The 25,708-nt window shown below is 37.9% G+C and overlaps 1 protein-coding gene across 1 annotated transcript in view; it reads left to right on the top strand.

Annotated features, from left to right (window-relative positions):
• The first annotated feature begins 247 nt into the window (after positions 1-247).
• Positions 248-25,708, top strand: part of LAMB3 (laminin subunit beta 3) — a 65,203-nt gene continuing 39,742 nt past the window's right edge. The window contains 3 exon segments of the mRNA XM_031937289.1: positions 248-491; positions 2,648-2,711; positions 3,608-3,759. Coding sequence (XP_031793149.1) covers positions 2,687-2,711; positions 3,608-3,759 — 177 coding nt within the window. The 5' untranslated portion in view covers positions 248-491; positions 2,648-2,686.

Here is a 25,708-nt window from a genome sequence, read left to right as displayed (position 1 = left end):
GCCATGTCTCCTTTTCAGTCAGTGAGCAAGTTCTGAATCATGAACTTGTCAAGGCCTTATCTCTGCATCTATAGTCTGGCTATTTGTTGAGCTTGGTCCAAGGTTGAGTGGACATACCTGCCCTGGGTAACCCTGGTAAAGATAGACATTTCCCCTTTATCCACCAAAACTAGTGCTGAAATGGGTGGTTCCCTGGCTTTGCAGCCTTTCCTGGCCTCGGGGAGGGGGTTACGCGGGCAGGGAAGTGAGCACCTCCAGGCTTGTTGGAAGGCCTCTGGAACCCACTCCGCTTGCCTGGTCCCGTCCCGGCCGGGGGCTCGGGTGACTGACGGCAGATGGGCGTGCCGGCTGACAGATTCCTGAGACACTCCCTGAAGTGGGGTTCCACCCAGGCTGATGTTTAAATACCTGGAGCCAGGAGAGATCCCCTGAGAGTAGGGCTGGCCCGTGCTCCACAGAGAAGGCCAGGAGAGCCAGAGGCATCGAATGAGGTAGGTGAGCTGCCCTCCTCATCCGGGCTCGGGGAAGAAAGCCCCTTCTGTTCCTCCTCTTCCTCTTCCCCCTCTCCCGACCTGGTCTGACTCCAGAGATGGATCCTTCCAAATGGGCTCTTGCCTAAATGAACTCACGATGGGACTCACCTCCAAACTGAAAGATAAAATGTCTGTGGCCTCAACATTTTGAAAGTTTCTTTTCATACCTGAGAAGATCCTTTGTACTAAGAGCTTAAACTGACCCAGAGTCTGGTTTGAGATGTGATGTCAGTCAGAGATGGGGGGAGCTAGGGGACCCTCAACTGAGGAGACTTGGAACTTCTCATTGACTCTCAAAATGCTTGTTCTGGTCTGGGGGAGATGTTCAGCCTTTTTTCCTCCTTTTATTTCCCTTCTTCCAGATTAGGCTGATATAGAAAGAACAAGAGACTGGCAAATGTTTAGCATTCTGGTCTGAGCTGTGCTCTCTAGCTGGGCAAATCACTTGACTTAATGGTGGTTCCTTCACTGGCATAATGGGTGGGTGAAGGAATTGGAATAAACAGTACTTAAAATGCTATGAGATAAGCTAAAAGATGCCAGGAGCAGATGACATCAAGGGACATCCCACCTCCTTCCCCAAAAGGGATCTTTCTTCAGATTGTAAGGGCAGAAGTACCAGATTTAGAATGAAAGAATCCTCTCTGGTTTATTCAGTTGCAAAGTGAACTAGCTGAGTTCTAAGCTCCTAACTATAATTCTTATAAACTCTAGGGCCAGCTTTCTAGCATTGATGAATTCTGAGTGATATCTGGGTGATTTATAAATTGTTAGCACTAAAAAGGACCTTATGGTGGTCCCAAGTCTCATTTTACAGAGGAAGAAACTCAGGGGAAAGGGCTTGTTCCAGGGCACACAGCTAATAAGTGGCAAGATTGCTATTTCCACTAGGGAGGGAGCAGGATTATTACTCCTATCCAAGAATTCAGTCCTCTTCCTCCAGGTAAGAATCCTTATCACCCTCTTCCCTACATGTCTGTCTTTTCTTTTCCTCACCTCATTCTCCACGTCTCTCCTTATGTAAACCCATAATGAAACATTTTAAGATGCTTCCAATTGAACCATGGAGAGCACATAAGATATCTTCACTCCTATTTAAAAACCTGCCAGCCCCCAGTGACCACACATAATAGGAATGAGAAGGATTTTCTACTAGTTCTCTAACAATAGCTGCTTCATTTTTCCTGTGTGCCTCAGTTTCCTTATCTGTAAAATAATAATAATAGTTATGACAACTATGCTTTATGATTTAAGATTTCCAAAGCACATTATATGTTATACCAGAGGAGCTTTAAGTTCTCTTTTACTTGTGTGATTCTATGACTTTTGCCCATCTTGTTGTTGTTCTCAAACTGGGCCTGAGGAGTTAGTATTCATAAACAAAGGAAAGACAAGAGGAGTTGGATTTCTTAGAGGCCCCTTCAAAGAGCTTTCATTTTCCTTTCATCAGAATGATAACAACTCTTGGAATTCCCCACAGTTGTTTGTTTTTTTTCCCCTTTATTCTTATTTTATTAATTTTTTTAATAGAGCTCAAAACACTGAAGACAGAGGTAGGGAGAAGATCATAAGATTTTAGTTCTAGATTAGGTCTGGAACCCACCTTCCTGGCCTGGCCCTATCCTAGCAGCATGTTCAGGTGACTCATGACAGAGGGTCATGCAGGGATGAGGACATTTATTTGGTAAAGTCATTCATTTGGGTAAAGTCTACCTTGATATTGTTAATTAGTTGGTTATTGTATACTTATTTCATAGAGTTACTTTGATTATTATTTCAGACAAGGGAACAAAGTCTACCCAATCCCTGGGGAGGGGAGATTATTTCTTATAAGTGGGGAAATTTATATTCAGAGAGGATAACGCCTTCTCCCTGGTCATACAATGAATTCAGGGCACTCAAAGATTGTCTCCCAATTTCTGCTAGTGAATGCTCCCTTTCAGGTACTGGCTAAAGCACACTTGTTTAGGGGTCCAGATTAGAGTTCTGTATCACTCAGGAGCATTCTGGATTACAGAATCTGGTGAAAATTGAGCCTTAAAGGTAGGAGGAAGGGTCTGATCCATCCTGAAGGTTTCCTGAGTCTTGACTCACATTACCTTATTCTATCCCAGGTAATTTGCACCCCCTGAAGATCTCTCCGTTAGTGGAAGATGTGGCTACTCCTTATGTTGATGGGTAAGTACTGTCTCTTTCCTTCCTCATGGACTATAGGTGAACTGTTCATGGGGGTTGGATAAGGTGACTGAGGAGAGCTGATGGCCAGTAAGGACCAGGGTGTGGATATCAGTTCTGAGGCTGTTTGGGTTGAGAATCATAATTTATGAGTGACCTCTCTTATGAATACATTTGTACCAAATTCCTTGTCCTTCAAGGAAAATCATAAATCTCTACTTCCCTTTAGTGGCTCCCAAGTGTCATTTTGTTTTGACTTGTTGGCAATTTTTGGTTTTCCCAGTACACAGGAGAGTATGTTCTTTACTACTTGGCTCTTAGGACATTTCTCTCTAGATACTTTGTATTATTTTGATTTTTAATAGCAGACAGAAACTGTTATTTATAGTTATCTATATAGTTAACTATTATCTACTTTGGTATAGTTATAGCTATAATAGTTATTGCTACTGTTATTGTTTCAAACGAGAACAAACTATATATCTCAACCCAATTTTCTGAGAATGGATTATCCAAGAGATTTTAGCCTGCTGACAGAGACTAATGCTAGATGAGAATTAGATCTGGAAATAGACAGGATTATTGATTGAGTTTGTGTGATTCAATGTGTGTGCCTGAGGTGATTCCAAAGTCAAGGGGAGATTTTTAGCTTATTTGTGGTTTCTGGTTATCGATGGATCTGCTTGGCTCCGTTTGCTCAGATGATTGACAATTGACAATATATGAAATTGACATTCTGTTGGAAGTCATCTGGACTGAAGTCATTATTCTGTTCCAAGGTAGAAAGAGCTCACAGCTGCCCTGACCTGCATGTAGAACATTGGAAGGGTATTCCAGCGTCCAAGAGGGCACCCTTTAGCACCCTCCTAACTTCCTTTTTAAAACTTCTGTGATTTCAGCACTGCCAGGACTCCATGCCCAGCAGGCTTGTTCTCGGGGGGCCTGCTACCCTCCTGTGGGGGACCTGTTGGTTGGAAGGACACGGTTCCTTAAAGCTTCCTCTACCTGTGGAATGACGAAGCCTGAGACTTACTGTACCCCATATGGCGAGGTAGGTCATACACATATATGCCCTAGTTTTTAGGGAATGTGGACAGGGGAGAATATGCATTCTTTTAAAATATGAAATGATATGGGGGCAGCTAGAAGGTACAGTGAATAGAGCACTGGTCAGGAGGACCCAAGTTCAAATCCAGCCTCAGACACTTACTAATTGTTTGACTTTGGGGCAAGTCACTCAACCCTGATCATCTCAAAAAAATATCATTTGATATCATATGGATAATATATATATATATATATATTATCCAGAGGCAGCATGGCATAGTCATTAGAGAGCTAGCCCTGGAGCTCAGAAGAAGGGGGTTCAAGTCCCACCTCTGACACATAACCTTAGGAAATTCACTTAACTTCTCAAGTATTGTCTAAGACTTTGCATTACATTGAATGTGCTGACATTCTTTGGTAGAAGGAATTAGCTTATCTGGGACTTTTTTATATCAGAAATCACAGGTTCCAGTCTTTTATTATCATATCATAAATATATATTTTAAAATATGTAATTTTACAATATATATTGTATAAGACAGTAGTATATAATATATTAATATGTAACATACAATTGATATAATTTTATTATATTATAAAATATTATTTTGTATCATGATAATTTGTTAATTTAATTATTGATGTTTATATGTATATAGTTAAGGACCATGCCTAAGTGTGAAGGGGCAGGTCAATTCTCTGGAAAGCCTGGACAACTGTGAATTATAACACACTTGAAGAAATTACAAATCAGCCTTTACTGACACAGATATTGCTTCTGAATTGGGAATGAAATGAATTGGAGGCAAGAGGGAAGAAGAGGCAGGTCAGAGAATGCAATTGCCTCTCAGTCTCTTAGTATCATTATCATCCTTCTCACATGAAGAGATCTATTCTGCTGGTCAGAATTAGATTCCCAGAAACCACTAGTAAATGGCCTGTAACAATATATAAAACTAGTATTTTTCAGACATGAAAGTTCTTGTTCTCTGCGTGCTTACAATCTGTAGAAATACAAATTGCATTGGTGAAATAGTCACTATCTGTCCTCTGCTGCTCTGTAACTTTGGGCTAGGAGAAATCTTTCCTGAATTCTCGGAACATACAGAAGATAATGTGTTCATTCATAGTTCCTGCTCTGAAGAAATTTAGTCATAGGATTATAGATTTAGATCTGGAAGGTGACATTCAGATCATATAGTCTCTCTCCTTTCACAGATGAGGCAATTGAGAACTAGGGAGGTTCAGCCACAGGTGGAAAAGTATCAGGAACGAGATCTTTGTCTAGACTCTTGAACTCTAAATTCAGTGACCTTTACATAACACTGTTGGCTCTCTAATGTGTTCTCCTTCACAAGCACAGATGATACTGTGGAACTACTATTGTAAGATGTCTACTTTGGATTGTGTTCCAAACAGCAGTGATAAGTAGCACAGTCACTGATGTTCTTTTATCCACTGCTTCTGGGCAGATGTTATGAAAATTACTGGCAGGAGGTAGTCCAACCTGAGGCCATGAGATAAGAGTTTTTCTTTTGTGGGAAGTCAACTAGCTTATTTTGGAGGAGGTGGGGTATAAACAGAATAAAACAAAATTCTCATCTTAATCTTACTAACATTGTGATATTATTTTTTAAAAAAACCATGATCTAATCAATCATCTAATAGGAGGGACAAACAATAACTCATATTTCTATAATACCTTAAGGTTTGCAAAATACTTTCTTTATAAATAGGAATGGGATAGGCAAGATAAATATGTTTATCTTCACTTTTCAGATAAAGAAATTGAGACTCTCAGGATTATAATTAGCCCAATAATCATCCAAGTCAGGATTTGAACTCATTTTTCTTATTCTAAGTCCAATGCACTTTCTTCTGCACATACTGCATTTTAAGATAAGCAAGCAGATCTCTTGGTAGAAATAGGGCATTATAATGATTTTATATTAAGAGGAGGAAAGAGGAAGGGCCTTTGTTGATGAATTGGAAAACAAGGTGGAAGAATTCAATTCAATAAACATTTAATAATTACACAATTTATAATAGTAATAACTAGTATTTCTATAGCACTCACTATATGCCCAGTATAGCACTAAGCATTTTAAAAATATTATTTCATTTGTGAAGTAGGTCCTATTATTATCTTCATTTTAGAGTTGAGGAAACTGAGGCAGACAAAAATTAAATGACTGGTATCACACAGCTAGATAAGTAAATGTCTGAGACTACATTTGATCACAGTTCTTCATGCCTTTTAAAAAAAAAACAAAAAACCCCACAAAAAACAAATGAGGAAACTAAGTGATTAGCTCAGGTTCACTTGACTAATAAAGATCTGAATCTGGAGTTGAATTCACATTTTTCTGATTCTAGGTCTAGTACTCCATCTACTCACTGAACCAGAGAGTTCCTAATAAGGAATAGGTCACTGTCTAGGTTAGGCTCTGGGGATAGAAAGAAACTGTTTTTGAACTGAAGCAATTTCCATTTTAAGTTGCTCCCAGGGGAAAAAGTGTTGAATTTGGAATCAAAGGCCCTGGGTTCAAATAATGATTCTCCTGCATTCTATCCATGTGATTTTAGGCAAGTCTTAATCTTAATCTTTCAGTGTCTCAGTTTCTTCCTCTGTAAATGAAGAGGTTGAACCAGGTCACCTCATACAGTCCTTTCAATTCTAAATCTTCTCATACACATATATAAATATAAAGTAATTTCAAATTTTTTATAGGCAGTGTCAATAACTGGGGGACTAGATAAGGGATCTCATAGGAGGTAGCAGCAGTTTTGTTTTGAAGGAAGATAGGGATTTTTGGAAGCAGAAGGAAGACTTCTTGGAGCATGCTTTCTGATATTTGTACTAGTGTATTTTCTCTTATAAGGTGCACACAATTATTTTGGCTATAGTTTTAGTGTTCTCTCATCTCATAAGTGCAAATGATTCTAGGTTATTTATATTATATATTATAATTCACTAAGTTGGAGACATTCAGTGACCACTTTCTCTCTGTACCTATTGGTGACCACATCCATGCACCCTTAATATAGGGAGAGAAACAGGAATAGGAGCCCAAATCAGTTGATTTTGTCCTGGTGAAAGGTCAGACAAAAAGTCCATGAACTTGGTTTTTAAAAATATTAATAACTAAATTTTACTAATTTTTTGGTAATTCTTTGTATTTTGTTTTGTGCATTTAAAAACATGATTTTTAGAAAGGGTCCAAAGACTTCATTGCGTTCCCAAAAGAGAGTACTTACATGGTCTATGAATTTTTATGATACAGGAGATAATAGATTTAGAACTGAAAGAGATTTGGAAGCTCATCCTGCCCAACTTGCTCATTTTACAGAGGAGAAACATACAGAGACATAGAAAACATGATTGACAAATAAAATTCCAAACCTGGACCATTTGACTATATCTTATATTCTTCACACTTTTCATATTGGACTCTTTTCCATTCCCAAGAGCAAGTGTATAGATGCTACCTACTCAATTGCTTCTCATGGCCTTTGGGAACTCCCTAGTTATTTTTATTTACAGACATCACCCTCTGCCTTCTGGGTAGCAATTTTAGAGACTCCCATTTGGCTGGGGGAAGGATAGAGTTGGGTAAAGGGGCGAGCCTCCAGGCTGTGACAAGCATCAGGCAAAATTTTTCTTTAGGGAGTAGATTACTTCATAAGAACCAAGGAATTCATTTTGTGGACATGACTTTCTAGGCAAAGCAGATCAGCTGCTTCTCCTTCCTCTATCTTCCCCCTAGACAACAGCCTCTCTAGCCATCTTCCTGCCACTTGAGAGTTGTGTCACAGATGAGGAGGTCATTGTCTTTTTTCCATCCTTATTTTAGCTGCCCCATTTGGAAAGCCAGATGGAAGGGGTGAGGAAATGGGAGGAGATCAAAGATCCTGCAAGTTTGTGATGCATTCTTGTTCTTCTCTTTTCCCTCATCTTTTCTTCTCCATGGATGGACCTTTCTCTTCCTGACTTTTCTTCACACCCAGACTGCCCTCTGCCTCTGATAATCAGCCAGGGAAATTGCCCTCTGCCTACATTGCCTCCAAATTGCCCCCTTGGGAGCCAGACTTAGTATTTGCAAGAGAAAACTGCAGGTTTTTTTTTTTTTTTTTTTTTTTTTTTATAACTAGAGGCATGACTAAATTTCAACTCTCTCCTTGTTTGACTGAGAGACATTGATTTTATTTGCCACAAGGAACATGAGGGAACAGGAGGCATGTGGTATGTAGGGGAAAGAGTATTCTGGAGTTAGAATTAGAAGACCTAGCCTTGTATCCAAATGTTGCTGATTTATTAGCTCCTTGGCTATTCTCTCTGTGACTCAGTTTTTCTTATCAACAAAATGAGGAGGGGGGTGTTAGATAATTTGATCTCAGACCTCTTCCAGATTTAATTTCCTATAATTTTTCAACAATGTTTTATTTTTCCAATTATATGTAAAGGTGATTCTTAACATTCATTTCTGTAGAATTTTGAGCTCCAACTTTTTTTTCCTTCCTTCCCTTCCCTCTTTCCTCCTCAGGATAGCAAGCAATCTGATATACGTTTTACATGTACAGTTTTGCTAAACAATTTCCACACTGTGATTCTTTATCAAGATGCATCCTTGATTCCTAGCTTTTCTACTCATTTCATTTCTTTCATTACTCATTTTACTCATTGACTTTTCTGGGTCTTGGCTTCTTCTTATATAGAATGAAGGTGTTAGTCCAGCTTAAGGCTTCTTAAACCTGTATCCATGAACTTTTCTTTTTTAATATTAATAATTAAATTTTACTAAATTTTTTGTAATCCTTTGTATTTTATTTCATGCATTTAAAAATATGATTTTTAGAATGGGTTCAGAGACTTCATTGTGTTCTCAAAAGAGAGTATAACAAAAAACAAATTGAAGAACCTCCTGATGACCTTGATGATATTTTCCAACTGTAAAACTTAATGTTTTCATGAACCAAAGATTGAATAATTCTAATTTCCTTCCTTATCTTCATTACTTCTTTTCCTCCTCCTCCTCCTCCTCCTCCTCCTCCTTCTTCTTCTTCTTCTTCTTCTTCTTCTTCCTCCTCCTCTTCCTCCTCCTTCTTCCTCCTCCTCCTCCTCCTCCTCCTCCTTCTTCTTCTTCTTCTTTCTTCTTTCTTCTTCTCTCTTTCTGGCAAATAGGGTTAAGTGACTTGCCCAGGGTCACATAACTAGGAAATCTCTTCTTAAATTATCCTTTAGCTACTTTTCTTTCTTTCTCTTTTTCCTTCCTTTTCCCTTTCTCCTTCAGGACCTATCTCCAAGGGCTATTGTAGGAAACAAATAAGATAATATAAATATCTTTTCCACATTGAAGGAGTTAGGGACACAGTACTCTCGTGACTTGAAAAGGTCCACATAAAATTTTTTGGGGTCTTCTCTTTGTACCAGAAAAATCTGAATTTTTTCTTTTCTTTCTTTTATTAATGGAGTATTTACAGTACCTTATTGTATAACATTTGTGTTGATATTATACAATACTATACATATATTTTGTGCATTTCTGAATTTCTAAACTTTTTCTGTGTAGCATGCTGGCCTTTGTGTATCATCTACAGTTTCCATAAAACTACCAAAAAAAATTCCCATTTAATTTCCTATACCTATCTGTGATATATCAAAACTGTGATAGGTAAAGGTGTGATGTGGAAGGGATAACTGTATATGTAAAAAGTCCTTAACATAGTGTTTGGAACATGGTAGACACTATACAAATACTTAGTAGATACTTTATTCCCTTTCCCTCCCTTTCCTCCCTGCTCCCCCTTTAATGGAATGTTATCTAAGACTGACTTTGAAATGGGGCCAATTTTGGAAATAGAAACGGTCCCTGGTGAACATTCCCTCTTAACCCTGTAAAGACCATTCTTGATGATTTCTCCCCAGTTTTTGTGGAAAGCTATGTGTACTCTGGTATCTAAGCCCTCTGTTTTAGTTCTAGTTTTGGACTTCCGGTTTTTACAAAGTTTGAAATAAGAGAATTAGGGTGATATAGTGGAGCTTCAGAGTCCAAAGCCTCACCATAATGTCTCAGAGGAAGGAGATAAGATCTTCAGTGAAGGTGAAGACAGTACTACTGATAGCACGATACTTAGCAGCTGAGATAATACTGAATGATATCTGTCATAGGATAAGGGAGTCTCAGAAATTAATTTCTGGGGATCCTCCCATATACTCTCAGTCAAAATCTCTGAAAAATGTTCTGGAAAAAAATACACACACACACAAACACATAATGTTTTTTGCAAGCAAACATGAACCTAGTACACACACACACACACACACACACATACACATATGAACCTAGTATATATATATAGTATATGAACTTAGTATATATATATATATATATATATATATAATATATGAACCTAGTATGTATATATATATATATATGAACCTAGTATATAATATATATACATAAACCTAGTATTATATATATGAACCTAGTATATAATATATATAAATAAACCTAGTATTATATATATATATATGAACCTAGTATTTTATATATATATATATGTGAACCTAGTATTTATATATATATTAATCTACTGTATATATATCTGAAGCTTAGTGTAAAATGCTGAAGTGCTACTGGTATTGACCATTCTTCTGCTTGGTGGAGAGCTGTGCCTAGTGAGGCAAGAAGGAAAGAAGGAAATGTTTCTTGGGGTGCCTCTGCTTTTCTGTACCCTGGTTGTATGTGGGAGGATGGTTGCTCTTTGGGGAGACAGTAGCTTCAAGAATTGGAGATCCCCATAGCTCCAAATTCTCTGAATCCCAAGTCTTGCATGATAACTCCTTATAGCCCCTACTTTTCCTGGCAGATCTGATTAAAAGTTCAACAGCCTGCCATTTCAATGGAGAATTTGACTCTGTGGGTCTTAGTTTATGTTGCAAGACCTCCACTCTCTTGGGCATGGTCTGTCTGCAGCTATCTAGGTTTGGGGCCAGTCTATTTCCAGCCAAAGTCCCCAGGCAGCTGCAATTCCTACAAGGCATACACCTAATTTTAGTTCATTGTTTTCTCCCTGCCACATGCAAGTGTACAAGGATCAAGGAACTTTTGAAGCATCTTTCCTAAAGCCACAGCAATGGATGAGGTTTTTTTTTTGGATACCTTTCTGCTCCCCCTTCTCCCTTCTTCCTCCCCCTCACCTCCTATAGACAACATAGAGTTAGAATAGAAAAGGCTCTTAAGAAGTCATTGAATCTCTAGTTTTTCAGCTGAGCAGATTGAGACCCAGACAAGGGGAATGACTAGATACGGTCACATAAGGTGGAATTCAAACCTACAGTTTTCTGACTCCAAATCCAGAGCATTACCCATTACTTTATGCAGCCTCATGGTGTCTTGAAGTTCAATCCAAAGCCATAGATATTACATATTTATATATGCACATATATTTCCCCAATTACATTTTCAAACATGGCATTTTTTTTTTAAGTTTTAAGTTCTAAATTCTCTCTCTCTCTCTCTCTCTCTCTCTCTCTCTCTCTCTCTCTCAGATGGTAAGCAATCAGATATAGGGTATATACCATATATATGTAAGACATATCCACCTTAATTTCTTTTGTACAAGATGACTCAAAAAAAAAAAAAAAGAAAAAAAAAAGAAAGGAAGAAAGTGAAAAAACAGCATTCTTCAGTCTATATTCAAATAATATCAAATTCTCTAGAAGTGGATAATATGCTTCATAATTAGTCTTTTGGGATTCTCTTGGATCATTAGATTGCTGAGAATAGCTAAGTCATTCACAATTCTTTATCATACATTACTGCTGTTACTTACTGTATATAATCTTTTCTTGGTTCTGTTTGCTTCACTTTGCATCAGTTTATGCAAGTCTTTCCAGGTTTTTTTCTGAAATCATTCTGCTTTTCATTTCATATAGCATAATAATATTCCATTACACCATATACCACAGTTTGTTTAGCTATTCCCCAATTGATGGTCATTCCTTTGATTTTCAATTAATTCTTAATCATCATAAAAACAGCTGCTATAAATATTTTTTAAAATAGTTTTTCCTTTTATTGAATGTCTTTGGGATATAGATCTAGTAGTGGTATTGCTGGATCAAAGGGTGTGCACAGTTTGGTAGCTCTTTGGGCATAGTTCCAAATTATTCTCCAGAATGGTTGGATCAGTTCACAACTCCACCAGCAGTGCATTAGTATCCAGGTTCTCACATTCCCTCCAATATTTTTAATTTTCATTTTTTTGGTCATATTAGCCAATTCCAATAGTTATCTTAAGTGTTTATGTTTAAGGCCCAGGGATGTACTTACTAGTTTCCCTGTAATGGGTAGCATGTTTTCCTCATTTGTCTTTCTTGAATAATACTCATGTTCTCAACCTTCTCATTATTATTTACCTCATCCTTTTAGAATTTTTAATAGCTATTGGTGTGCCGTTTAAGTCCAATTAGCAGTTTTTTTTTTCCTTTTCTCAAAATAGTGATACTTTTTTTTTTTTTTTTTTTTTTTTGAGGCACTCAGTGTTAAGTGACTTGCCCAGAAACATATGGTTTGTAAGGGTTTGAAGTTGCGTTTGGACTCAGGTCCTCCTGACTGAAAGACCTGTGCTCTATCCATTGTGCTACCTAAGCAGTGCATTTTAACAAAATTCTTCTAGAGACAATGTCCAAATATTTTCCCTGAAAGGACGGATTCTAATGGTTGGAAATTCAAATTGTCTGTAAGATATTAGGAGGGAATCAATGGGACCTGACATTCCATTTATTCCATACTCCCTGGCTGTGCACAGAGCTATAATGGAGACCTATTTTTTTTTAAAATCTGTATTTATTCTTAAAATATTTTTGAGAAGACAATTTCCAGTATTCTTGTCTTACCTATTCTCTGGTACACCAGTCCTCAGTAAGCCCTCTTAGATCATCACTTGAAGGAAAGGAAGTGCTCAGCCTGGAGAACACTGAAGGAGAGCAGGCTAGATCTTTGAAGTAACTGAAGGAGGGACTAGACCTGTTCTGTTTGATCCCAGATTACAGAACAGAGAGCAATGGGTGGGGCAAATTGTGGATAATCATAATTTTGGGTCTTGTAATTTTTCTAGTTCTTGATTTTCTGCATCTTTCTAACAATTACAGCTTGTGAGATGGAATGGGATAGCTTAAGAGCCCATTGCTTCCCACTCACCAAAGACTTAAACATAGACTGGATGACCAGGGAAGTCTGTTATTCAGAGGTGGATTGGCTCAGGTGGGCTCTGGGGTTGTTCCAGCTCAGACTTTGTGGTTGGGCTCTGCCACATGTTGGACTGGTAAGAACTATGGTCTCTGGGGATCAAGGCAAGCAAGGTCTGAAAGAGCTTGCTCAGAGAATTTCTGCTCCACAAAGTGCCCCTTTAACCATGCTGTATTTCTTCCCCCAGGGCTGTGTTTTGTGGTGAAGGGAACTTAATTATCCATTTGCCTTAATAGCCTTAGGCAGGGATTCTCAGCAGCCTAATTAGATGGTGTGTAAATAAAACAGCTGTCCTTTCCCTTTATCTCTTGCAAACAGGCTGACAAAGACTGTGGATGTCAAAGTACTCTAAAAATTGAACAGAATTCCATTTAATTCAACGATATTCATTAAATACTCATAGTAGGTATTTGTGTATATTTGTGTTTATAGAGGGATATGAAGTTTGAATAAGTCCTCATGGAACATGTCTTGGGGGAGGAGACTCATCTGTGTAGCTTCCTTAGATGGATTTTTGAGTCCTTCCCTGTGGGTCATATACCCAGTGTGGGTACAGAGCCAGATGGCACTATCCATACCTTCTTGTCCAGAGGGAATCTTGTCCATGTCTTTCCATTACCTCTCCATAGAGAATGATGAAAAGGAGGCCTTTCTCTATGTTAGATAACATGAAAACAAAACAACACATGATAATGATAATGTTCAGTTGTTGAAGTCTTGCCTGGCTCTTTGTGGTCCCCATATGGGCATGTCTTGGCAAAGATACTGGAGTGATTTGCCATTTCTCTGTGATTAGATTCCCTGATCTATAAAAGAGGGGTAACAATTCCTGTAAGATTTATCTCACAAGATTATTATAAGTCTTTCATTTTAAGTCGTTTTCCCTTCACGACTCTTCATGATCCTATTTAGGGGTTTCTCGGCAAAGATACTGAAATGGTTTGCCATTTTATTTTCCAGCCCATTTTTATAGATGAGAAAACTGAGGCAAACGAGGTGAAGTGACTTGTCCAAGGTCACCCAGCTAATGAATGATCAAGGATGGATTTGAATTCAGGTCTTCTTGACTTAGACATGAAACTCTATCCACTGTGCCACCTAGCTGTCCTGTATTATTCAGGAACCAATAGGAAACCACTGACGATTTTTGCAGAGGAACTACATGATCATATATAGCTATAGAAAAGATTGTTTAGGCACAGTTATGAAGGACAGATTGAAGAGGAGAGGGAAAGACCCTCTTGGGAGCCCACTGTAGTTATTTAGGTAGGAGGTGAAGTTGGTGGTCCAGTGATTGGAGTGCTGAACCCAGAGTCAAGAGGACTCATCTTTCTAAGTTCAAATGTAATACTTACTAACTGTGCAAGTTACTTAACCAGGTTTGCTTTAGTTTCTTCATTTGTAATGAAAGAAATGACAAATCACATCAGGATCTTTGAAAAACAACAGCAAAACACCAAAAACATCACACACACAAAAAAAAACAAATGTAGAATTGAAAAAAAGAGGAGAAATCAATGATAGTGTTGGTCCCTGGAGTCAAAGGACTAGCCTTGCATAGAGTGAGGAAAAAAACAAACAAACCAAAAAACAAAACTTCAGGATTGGAACCTTACAGAATAACTAGCTTCAGGGTTTTGGGGAAAAAGACGAGAAAACAATGGGGCAAGGCAGGAATAGTTACACATTTAGGAAGTTAAACAGGGAAATTTGGTGTCTTTGAACCTGAGGGAGGAGAAAGTATTCAAAAGGAAGTTCAAAAGTACTAAATCCTAAAGTCATATAGTGTGAATATATGTGTGTGTATATATATATATATATATATATATATATATATATATATATATATAAATTGAATATGACTACTAGAAGGCTGTTAGTGTCCTTTGAGAGAAAAGTTTCAGAAGTGTTTTGGGACAGTAATCTTATCTCTTAGAGGCTCAGTTTGTAAAGAAATAAAGTTATGCTTAGCAAGTTTGGGGAGTAAAATGCCATTTTTGAATAAAGAACTTAAAATACAGTTTTAATATATAGAGAAGAAGAAAAAAGAGGATTGCACACGAAACTGTGAATTCATATAGATTTTTTAAAAAGTTTATATTAAACTTGACATGGTAGTAGTAATCAAATTACCCTAATTGTCTGTGGTTCCTTCTGAATATTTAAAACTCATTTAAACTGTCCAGTTTAAACTGGCCAAAAAGATTCGTTTTATTTTTTATTTAAAATTTAAAAAAAATTGTTATAGCATTTTACTTTTCCAAATACATGCAAAGATAGATTTCAGCAGTTAAAGGTACATTTTAGAGTCCCTTTTGTTCATTTAAAAAAAATGTATTTTTGACACATTTTTCTTTTTCTCCCTTTCTTCTTTCCTTTCTTCCTTTCGCTTATTTATTTCTGTGTTGTTAGTACTTCCTGGTAATTGCCACCTAATAGTTTTTTCTAGAAGTTTGACAGTTAGGGAAAGAAAGCAAAAGACCAGTAGCTGGATCAGATAAAAGGGTCAATGAAGGACTTTTAAAGAATAGCACTGATCTAATCCTGCCTTCCCCTTCTCTCCCCTTCTCTCCCTTTCTCTCCCTTCTCCTTCTTATTCAATGAGATGATATCTTCATTCCAGAGCTGACCTTACACATAGATCGACTAGGCGGTTATTTATAGCATGACTTGCAGAGAATATAGCCTGTCCAAAAATATTCCTCCCTCCCCTGTGCCCCCCACCCCCACTCTCACCTCTTGCTTTATGTCTTGAGGTCTCCAACATTAAAAATGTATTCAGCTAGGTTTAGGGTATTATATTTCTTCAGAAATATCTTGTTAAAAATAGGAACACACCAGGAAAGGTAATACAGGGAGTCCCAAAAGTCTTAGTGCAGTTTAAAGCCCTAATAAATAAAGTGGAAATAAAAAAAAACACATACACATAAAACCTTACAAAAATATCATTTTCAAGCTTAGTTATTTAAATTTCTTTTACATTTATTTAGCTTTGTCTATTTGAAAAATGATTTTTTAATTTTAATTTTAGTAAGACATTATGTATTTCATGTGTGAGTTTCTTTCTTTTGCTTGGTCATCTTAGTCACCTGATTTATCTCCCTTGGACTTTTTCTATGAAATCACATCAAAACCATAATGCAGCAAAACCTTGTTTTTTGGATAATCTTGAGGTTAGAATTACAAATACAATACTATTAGTTATTGAACAACAGCTGATGGAAGTTTTTCAAGTTCAAGAATTGACTAGTGAACTTTTTATAGCAAAAGACAATGGTTATTATTAAGACATATTAATATTTGAAAATTTTAAATAATTAACCTTTTAAATGTTTTTAAAATAAGTTTATAGGATTTATAATCTATATGAAAGTTGAAAATTATACTGAAACTTTTGGGATACCTTGTATCATCATCATCATCATCATCATAGCTAGCATTCATATAGTATTTACTATGTGCCAGTGGGCAGCTAGTTGGTTCAGTGGACAGAGAGTTGGGTCTGCATTAGGAAGACTCATTAAGTTCAAATCTGGTCTCAGAAACTTATTAGCTATATGTCCTGTCAACCTCAGTTTCTTCATCTATAAAATGAGCTGGAGAACAAAATGGCAAATAGTCACAAAGAGTTGGCCACAATTGAAATGACTGAATAATAACAATATGATTGAATATGACTGAATAATAACAATGTGCCAAGTATTATATTAAATATTTTACAAACATTTCATTTAATCCTCACAACAATCCCATCAAGTAGGTGCTGTACCATTTTACAATGGAAGAAATAGGCAAATAGAAGTAATCTTTTTTTTTTTTTTAATAGTCTGATAAGGATTAAACAAATTAACTTGCTGCTACTTTGGAAAGGCTGCTTAGAAAATGGGACACAAGGTAGATGAATTTTGATATTGGTTAGGGAAGATAATTTTGAGAATAAGTGCTGTTCTCAATGGTTAATGCTGGTTGAAGGTGCTAAATTAGGAAAAATGGTAAGTATTGGGAGGTGGGACATCACAGGTGACAATCCCAATTCTATTTCCTAGATGGTAAACCAAGGGATTCTGAAAGACCAATTTCAATTTCTGCTGTTCTAAGCCTCTGGATTGGTTGTTCTTCTGTGTCTTTCATGGGCCACTGATAGAACCATATTGTGTTACAAATGATGAAATGAAAAGAACATCATCCCAGTAAGTCAGAAGGTCTAGATTTGAGTTCTGACTTGTCTGCCATTTACCATGAGTGTCATTCTCAGTTTCCTCCCCTGTAAAATGAGAAGATGGGACTAGATGGCTTCTGAGATCCCTTCAGGTTCCATTCCAGTTGAATCCAACAAGGCTCTTTATTCAGTGAACTGTTTTCTTTTTTCCTTTTCTATCCCAGTTCCTGGTACAACTTCTGGCAAATTGCAAGCACAAGTAAATGCTGCCTAAATCACTGTATTATTGGCATATTGGGCACTGGACATACAAAGACATGAAAAATTGCTACCCCCTATGCCATTTTCTTAATCTTACATTCTCCTAAGAGAATATATCATGTCTATGATTCTGTGAGGTCATTGTGGCATTGCTGTGTATAACCCAAAAAAGGTTATGGCCTCTTAATCAATCCTTAGAAAGTTTAAAGGATGAGTGAAGATCTCTCTTTCTCCTTCTCTCCTACTCTCCCCCTTCCCCCTCCTCCTTCCCCCCCTTCCCCCCTCCCCCATCTAGATTGGGAGTTGGGACCATCGAGCTCCAGGGTAGAAAAATCCTGCCAGACTTGGGACCTGCGATTCTAGGATTACTCCTCACTGATTGTATGACCTTGGGGGAAATCAGGAAAGGACTATCTGAGTGCTTACTACCACCCTATTTAGCCCCAGAATGTCAGTTGCTGGAGAGCTGAGAGGGAATAGGCTGGAAGGGTGCTGTTTATATAGGAACTTATTCAAATATTAACTGTCTTTGAAAGGAAGAAGATAAAGTTGAAGTACATTGTGATAATGCTGCTTTTATAAAAAGTAAAATAGCCTGCAGCCCATTCTGAACTGTCCTGTTAGTTTGACATTTTTGTAATGTTGATACTATGCTGCAAAGGTGGATTTCCTTCTCTGGGACATTGTCTCTTTGTCCAGGGTACCCTCTCTCAAATGCCACCATCTCCTTCCCATCTCCTGCTCTGGTCAAGTATCTAGTTCTTTAGTCTTCCATTTTATCGTTTTTTTTTTTTTTTTTAAAGCTTTTTATTTTCAAACCATATGCATGGATGATTTTTCAACATTGACCCTTGCATAGCCCTATGTTTCAGATTTCCCTTCCTCCCATCCCCTCCCCTAGATGGCAAGTAATCCAATATATGTTATACATGTTAAAATATATGTTAAACCCAATATGTGTAAACATATTTATACAATTCTCTTGCTACACAAGAAAAATTAGACCAAAAAGGAAAGAAAATGAGTAAGAAAATAAAATGTAAGTGAACATCAGATAGAGTGAGAATGCTATGTTGTGATGTACATTCAGTTCCCACAGTCCTCTCTCTGGGTGTAGATGACTCTCTGAATCACAAGATCTTTCCCATTTTTATCTTAATAACTATTTTAACATATTGCCAAGTGCCTGAAATTCCCATTACTAGATTGAAATGGGGGATGATCATAAAATATCGGAGCTGGAAGAGATATTATAAAAGATCTGATTCTATAGCTCTACTCTCTTTTGACAGATGGAGATCTTGAGGGTGGGAACTTTTCTATAAGAACTGGACTTCTTTAAAGCTTGCCATTATTTCTTTTCAGTTTCAAGACACTAGCAAAGATTATCTGTTTCCTTTCTGTGAGTAAGTAGATCAAGGGTTCTTAGGTTCCACAGATCCCCAAAGTGTCTGTGGGTAGATTTTTTTATGGAATCTCTGCACTGAGAGAGAAAAAAAAGACATTTATTTTCACAAAACTGCAACTAGCTTTTACTAGCATTTCCTTTTTATTTCATTTTTGCTTTAACTAGCATTTCCTTACAGATCATTAAGAACCCCTGGGGTAGAGGCAACAAGCCTCTTGGGTCCCTAAATCACTTGGCTCCCTACCCTGGCTTCAGAAGGGGCCAAGGCTAAGAAAATCCAGGAGTTGCTTTCCTTAACTTTTCCCAGTCCAGTCTAGAGCTTACCATTAGGCAAGAAGAAATCAGGTCTCCAATGGGCGTTTGTTCTTCATTTCATTGCCCCTGGCTCTTCCCAGCTCCCCCTGTGGCCTTGGGAGCTGGCCAGCCCACTGAGCTTCCAGAAAGCTCCTAGATGAGGGAGAGCCAGAATCCTTCCAGCTGGAGGCCAGCTCCTGGCCAAACTGGCTCCGGGCCTCTGCAAGTGAAAGCCATGATAATGATGTGCCTGTGAAAGGCCGGGGGTGGGGGTGGGGGGGTGGGGTCAGTGCAGTCCTTCCAGGAAGGGAGCTAGCCAACAGACCCACAGAGAAGGGAGGCAGCTGCAGGATACTAAGGAACGAAGGGACAGTTTCCATGTCAGAGACTCTGAAGAAGGGGTGCAGGGAGTAACGTGGTTGCATGTAACATAAATGCATAGAACAGGCACACAGATATAGTAGGGATGCATAAATAAATAGCATGTATATTTATTCTGCAATGAATCTAGCAAACATTTATTGAAAGCTCTGTTTTAGATATGTCCACGCTAAAAGCTCCAGTTCTGTCCCTCTATCCTTGTGACCCTGAGCAAAATTAGATTCTCTGGTCTTCAATGTCCTCTTTTCTAAAAATGAGGGACTTAAATCTGATGGCCTCCTAATCATTAAGAGTAAGGCAGTGAGGTAATTCGTGAATGGAATCTCACCAGAAAGACTTGAATTCAAATCTAGCTTCAGACACTAGCTAGTTCTGTGATTCTGGGCAAGTCACTTAACCCTGTTTGCCTCAGTTTCTCCATTTGTCAAATGAGCTGGAGGAGGAAATGGCCAACTACTCCAGTATCTTTGCCAAGAAAAGTCACAAAAAATGGGACACCACTGAAAAAACTGAAAACAATGAAAAAATCTTATCCAGCTTTGAATTTATGATCTAACTAATAAAAATCAACCAGAAAGATAAATGGAGGCAGAGAAGAGCAAAGAGAATTAGCATCTTGGGTTCATGTGAATCAAGATCCTTTGGTGAGTTTATTTCAGGGCCTCTAACTTGCTATCCAGTTCTCAACTACAGCTACTTAAAATACCAGTTCTAAGCCTCTTAGCTCAGGTCTCTTGCCAAAGGCTGAAGTTACCCCCTTTTCATCCCTGTTACTATATTGAGGTGCATAGTTGGCAATCTTTTAGGTTATGTGATCTGTCTGAGGCCATATTTAGGGTGCATGCAAAGGGAACGTGGAGAGAGCGTGGAGTTTCCCCCTTCTGTCATTCATACTCTCTGGACTTCAGTTTCTTCATGTCTAAAATAGTGTGTGTGTGTGTGTGTGTGTGTGTGTGTGTGTGTGTGTGTGTGACTGATTGGATGGCCCCTTCCAATTCTAAAGTTTGGATTGAAGAATTTTATGGTTGTCTCTATGGGAAAGTGCAGGGTGAACCTTCCTGGAGGCAGTGTTGGCTAAGTTAAGTTGTTAAAGGGCACAAAGGATAGAGTGTAATAAGGAAGACCTGAATTCAGATACTAGCTATGTAACCCTGGGTATTTAAATTCTGCCTGCCTCAGCTTCCTGATCTGTAAAATAAGGACATAACATCTATTTTCCAGGCAGAAATGCTTGTAAAGTACTTTGCAAACCTTAAAATGCTATGTCAATGCTATTATTATTAAATTTATAGTTTCATTAAATTGGAAGAGCAGAGGGTTATATTGCTCAGAGCCCATTTCTTAGCTTAAGTAAGGCAGGAGCTGGGATGGGGAGCTAGCCATCTGACCTCTGCAAAGGTGGAGGACTTTGCTCAGCTTTGGCTCATAACTGGAGAATTTATTCCTGTATTCAGTTGCACTCCCTTTGGCTCCCTAAAAGGGAATTTCAACATTCTGTCTCCTCCACCCATAGTGTTCCACCCCCACCCCGTCTTCCACCCCCCTTCACAGAGCAGGGGAAACCAAGAGCTTTTGGTATTCCATTTGGCAGAGGGATATGCCAGGGCTTGCAGCCAGTTCTGAGAGCACCGGAGGGGAGAGGTTCTTTTGACAGGCAGTGGGAGGGGCAGCTGGATCTCATCCTTCATCAGGTCTTTGCTCATGGGGAACTGAGAGACCAGAGTTGCCTTTTCCAACCTCAGCCTCCTTTGGCTGGACAGGGTAGGGAGAAAGGGGGGCTTCTTCCTTGGGAGCCATAAAGTTTTGATTGGAAACAAATTCTATCTCAAATCCTTATTTTTTTTCTTAGTGGAGGTTATTTGAAGTCCTCAGGTATGTTTAGCAGTTGACATATTCCAATTCGCTTTCGTAACGAGAACAGGTTTGTCTTTTTTTTTAGTAAAATAATTTTCTTGCATTTTTTCCTTTATGTTTTTGTGATCTATGATGTTTCCTCTCATTCTGGAAGAGAACTATGATATCGGGGAGGTGATGTCATGACATGCAAGTGAATTGGATTTGAGTGAAGGAGGAATGTACAAGGTCACCTGCTTCACTTTCCCCTCCAGAGCCATCTGGGTCCAGGACCAGATATAGATCAGGACACTGGAGATGGCCCTGGATGAAATGGGAGACTTTGGCCTTTTTAAAGCTAAAGTTTTCAATAGGCCTCAGTTTGACCAAGGCCATACCCATTCACTGTTTAAAGCTAAGTAGCAGCTGAGGCAAAGAATGGTCTCTTTCACCTAGTCAAGAAAAAATAAAATTGGTAAATAAATCTGGGAGGAGAAGATCCAAACAGAAATGACTGCTATTTATATTCCCTCTGAATCAATCAGGACCCAAACAATGCCCAACTGGCCTGGGACCTATAGCAATGGGTCAGTCAATGAGAGTCAGAGTGATTTGGGTTTAAGGCATGGTCCTTAAGAAAGAAATCTAGTCTGTAAACCCCAAGACATGCTGGGAGGTTTCAGTAATCAAAAGAAAATCACTCCTTTACTGATATTTGGAAAGAATTCACCATCAAAAAGCCAGTCCAATATAATAGAAGTAATTAAGTGCTTAACAAAGGCTCCTTGATCACGACAAAGAAACATTCCAGTTCTTTATGTATATACATATATGTACACACTTAATATATACACATATTTATATATACTAGATATAACATATATAGCATACAGTATAGGTATATATGTACTTATATTCATAGATATCATATACACACATGTATATATGCTAACTATAATTGAATGGGAATTATAATAATACCTACTTGGAAGGATTGTCATAAGGATTAAATGTGACAATGTATAAACCTTATGAATGACAACTAATTAAAAAGATGACATTTTCATTCTCCTCCAGTCCATCTTTTTTGTGCTGTGTATAAGGCAGGTCCTTCTGGTTTCCCTTTCCTAGTCTGTTTAAACTTCTCACTCCATTTCCACTCATCATATACATACACATGTACACATCATTTGATAGGATTTGATTTTTGCTTCAAAGTGGCTGTGGGAAACTACTAATAATGAATGGTTGCTTCTAAAGTGTCTTTATATTGGTAAAGCCCTTATATCATTACCTTATGAGAAGCCTGGGCAGCGAAGTGATGTAGTGGATAGACCACTGGGCTTGGAGTCAGGAACTCATCTTTCCAAGTTCAAATATGGCCTCAGCCCTGTTTACCTCAGTTTCCTCATTTGTCAAATGATTTGGAGATGGATATGGCAAATCTCTCCAGTTTCTTTGCCAAGAAAAGCCCCAAATGGGATCATGAAAAGTTGGACATGACTGAATAATTCTGTGAGATTAGGTGGTATAAAAACTGTTATAGATCAGGAAACCCTGTCACTGAGAGTATAAGGAACTTGCTCAGGGTCACAAAACTAATAAGCATGGAAGGTAAGATTTGAATCCAGATCTTCCTAGTTCAAATTGAACATTTAATATATTGCATTGTGTTGAAAGGGAGACACTATGAGGAGTGGGAAGAATTAATAGTGAGCAATATTATAAATATTAAAGTAATCTGAACATTTGGTAAACTATTTCTGTTTTGAAAACTCAGTTGATCTGGTTTCTGAAGATTTACCATTTGCTCTTCTGGAAAGGGATAAGCATTTATTAAGCACCTATTGAGTGCTAGGTGATTTATAATTATTATCTTATTTGATTCTCACAACAACCCTGAGAGATAGGTGCTATTACTATTATCCCTATTTTACATATGGAGAAATTGAGGCAAGCATATTAATTGACTTGCTCAATGTTACGGCCAATAAGTGTTTAAAAATCATATTTGAACTAAAATAACCAGGCTTGGTTTTCTATCCACTGAGCCACCTAGTTGTATGGGGCGAGTTTGAGGACACTTTTACCAAATGAGTTGGTCATTTTCTCTACACTTTACAATCTTAAAGAATTGCTTAGGGCCCTGAGAGGTTGCATACATTGCCCAGGGTTCCATATCTGGTAGTATCAAAAACAGGATCTTAACTTAGGCCTTTCACTGGGCCATATTTTTCCTTCTAAATTAAATAGGCTCGTTGTAAACTCTGTTTTCTCATTGTTTGCGTCTGGGAGATGGGGAGTCCTAGGGGAGGGTGGGATGCAAGAAGAAAAAGGAGAGAAAAGCCTCCCTCTTCCCTCTACTATTGTTAACGGATTTATTTTCTGCATATTTTATCTTGTTTATTACATTTAATGGAATTTAAGCATTCTGAAATCTGTTTGTAGCTAATTTCCTTGATTTGTCCAGGAAAGTCAGAGGGTCAAGAGCCCAGAAGCCTCACAGAGAGATTTAACCCCTCTTCCAGTAACTTTTGTATAGTGAGCTGGCTTGGGTCAGGAAGAAAAAGGGCTTTGTAGCTATAGAAGTTCTCATAATGTGTCATTTTGTCCTCACTTTGGGCTTTTGTATCATCAAACGTAAAATAGAGAACAATAACATCAATCTCATTGAGCTCCCTTCTTACCCTCCAGCCTATGTATCCAGTCTCTAGTTATGGTGCCTTGGAGTTTAGTTTTAGTTTAGTTTTAGCTCCTTCATTGCCAAAAGTGGGTTTGTTGGGAGCACCTTCTTTCTTTGACTGATTCTCTGGAGAAAGGGGAAGAGGGTTCTCTTGCTTTCTCCCTCAAATCACTATCTATTTTGCATAGACTTGCAGGTGTGACAAATAATGTGCATGCATAGATTTGGTTTTTTTTTATGTTTATTAATTTTTTTTATTTAATAGCCTTTTATTTACAGGATATATGTATGGGTAACTTTACAGCATTAACAATTGCCAAACCTCTTGTTCCAATTTTTCACTTCTTACCTCCCACCCCCTCCCCCAGATGGCAGGATGACCGGTAGATGTTAAATACATTAAAATATAAATTAGATACACAATAACTATACATGACCAAACCATTATTTTGCTGTACAAAAAGAATCAGACTCTGAAATATTGTACAATTAGCTTGTGAAGGAAATAAAAAATGCAGGTGGGCATAAATAGAGGGATTGGGAATTCAATGTAATGGTTTTTAGTCATCTCCCAGAGTTCTTTTTCTGGGCGTAGCTGGTTCAGTTCATTACTGCTCCATTGGAAATGATTTGGTTGATCTCGTTGCTGAGGATGGCCAGGTCCATCAGAACTGGTCATCATATAGTATTGTTGTTGAAGTATATAATGATCTCCTGGTCCTGCTCATTTCACTCAGCATCAGTTCGTGTAAGTCTCTCCAGGCCTTTCTGAAATCATCCTGTTGGTCATTTCTTACAGAACAGTAATATTCCATAACATTCATATACCACAATTTATTCAGCCATTCTCCAACTGATGGACATCCATTCAGTTTCCAGTTTCTAGCCACTACAAAAAGGGCATGCATAGATTTGTGATTGATGTGACTTTAAATGATGCAAAATTTTATTTCGTGTGTTTTAGAAGATGTTGTTGAGTCAGAAAGGTATGAAGCATTTTCCCATTTCACAGATGAGAAAACTGAGCCCCACAGAGTTAATGAGTTGCTTAGGGTCACACAACTTGTAAATGTCAGAGGTTGGATTTGAACTCAGGAAGATAAGTTGATTCTAGGCTCAGCACTCTATCTACCCTACCATTTGACTGCCTCATTAGAAAATAAAGACTATTTAATGTGAGTTAATAGCCAACTAATATAGCATGTGTGAGCTAGTCAAGAGCATTAGCATGTTACTACTCATCAGGCTGTACATGTTTATGCATGCAATGGGGTGCTTTGTATCATATTACCTGTAATTGCATTAATGGTTTGAAAAAATCCTTAAACAAAATGGACAAAAAGAAGAATACTTCAGATAGAAACACCATCACTGTTTTTAAAAAAAGGAAGTTTGTTATTACATTAGAATAAAGATTTGGTGTAATTGAATGGAATGGAAATAGTAACTGTAAAATAGAATTAGATGTTGAAAATCTTGAATTTTTGGTATAGGATTTTATAAAACATTTAGACAAAGTAAAAAAAAGAAGCAAACATATCATATTCCTTTTCTTTCCTCTTTTTGGGATGTGTGTGGTATTTGTCAAACAACTACAAGGAATAGAAGTGTTACAATGATAGGAATGAAGTGTCTTTTAGTTGTATGGATTGAAGGCTGCAATCAGCAGCTCCTTCCTCT

The sequence above is a fragment of the Sarcophilus harrisii genome, chromosome 4 (genome assembly GCF_902635505.1).
Source record: "Sarcophilus harrisii chromosome 4, mSarHar1.11, whole genome shotgun sequence".
Classification (NCBI taxonomy): domain Eukaryota; kingdom Metazoa; phylum Chordata; class Mammalia; order Dasyuromorphia; family Dasyuridae; genus Sarcophilus; species Sarcophilus harrisii.
The sequence above is the reverse complement of the archived record's forward strand: the minus strand, read 5'-3'. Positions and strand labels throughout refer to the sequence as shown.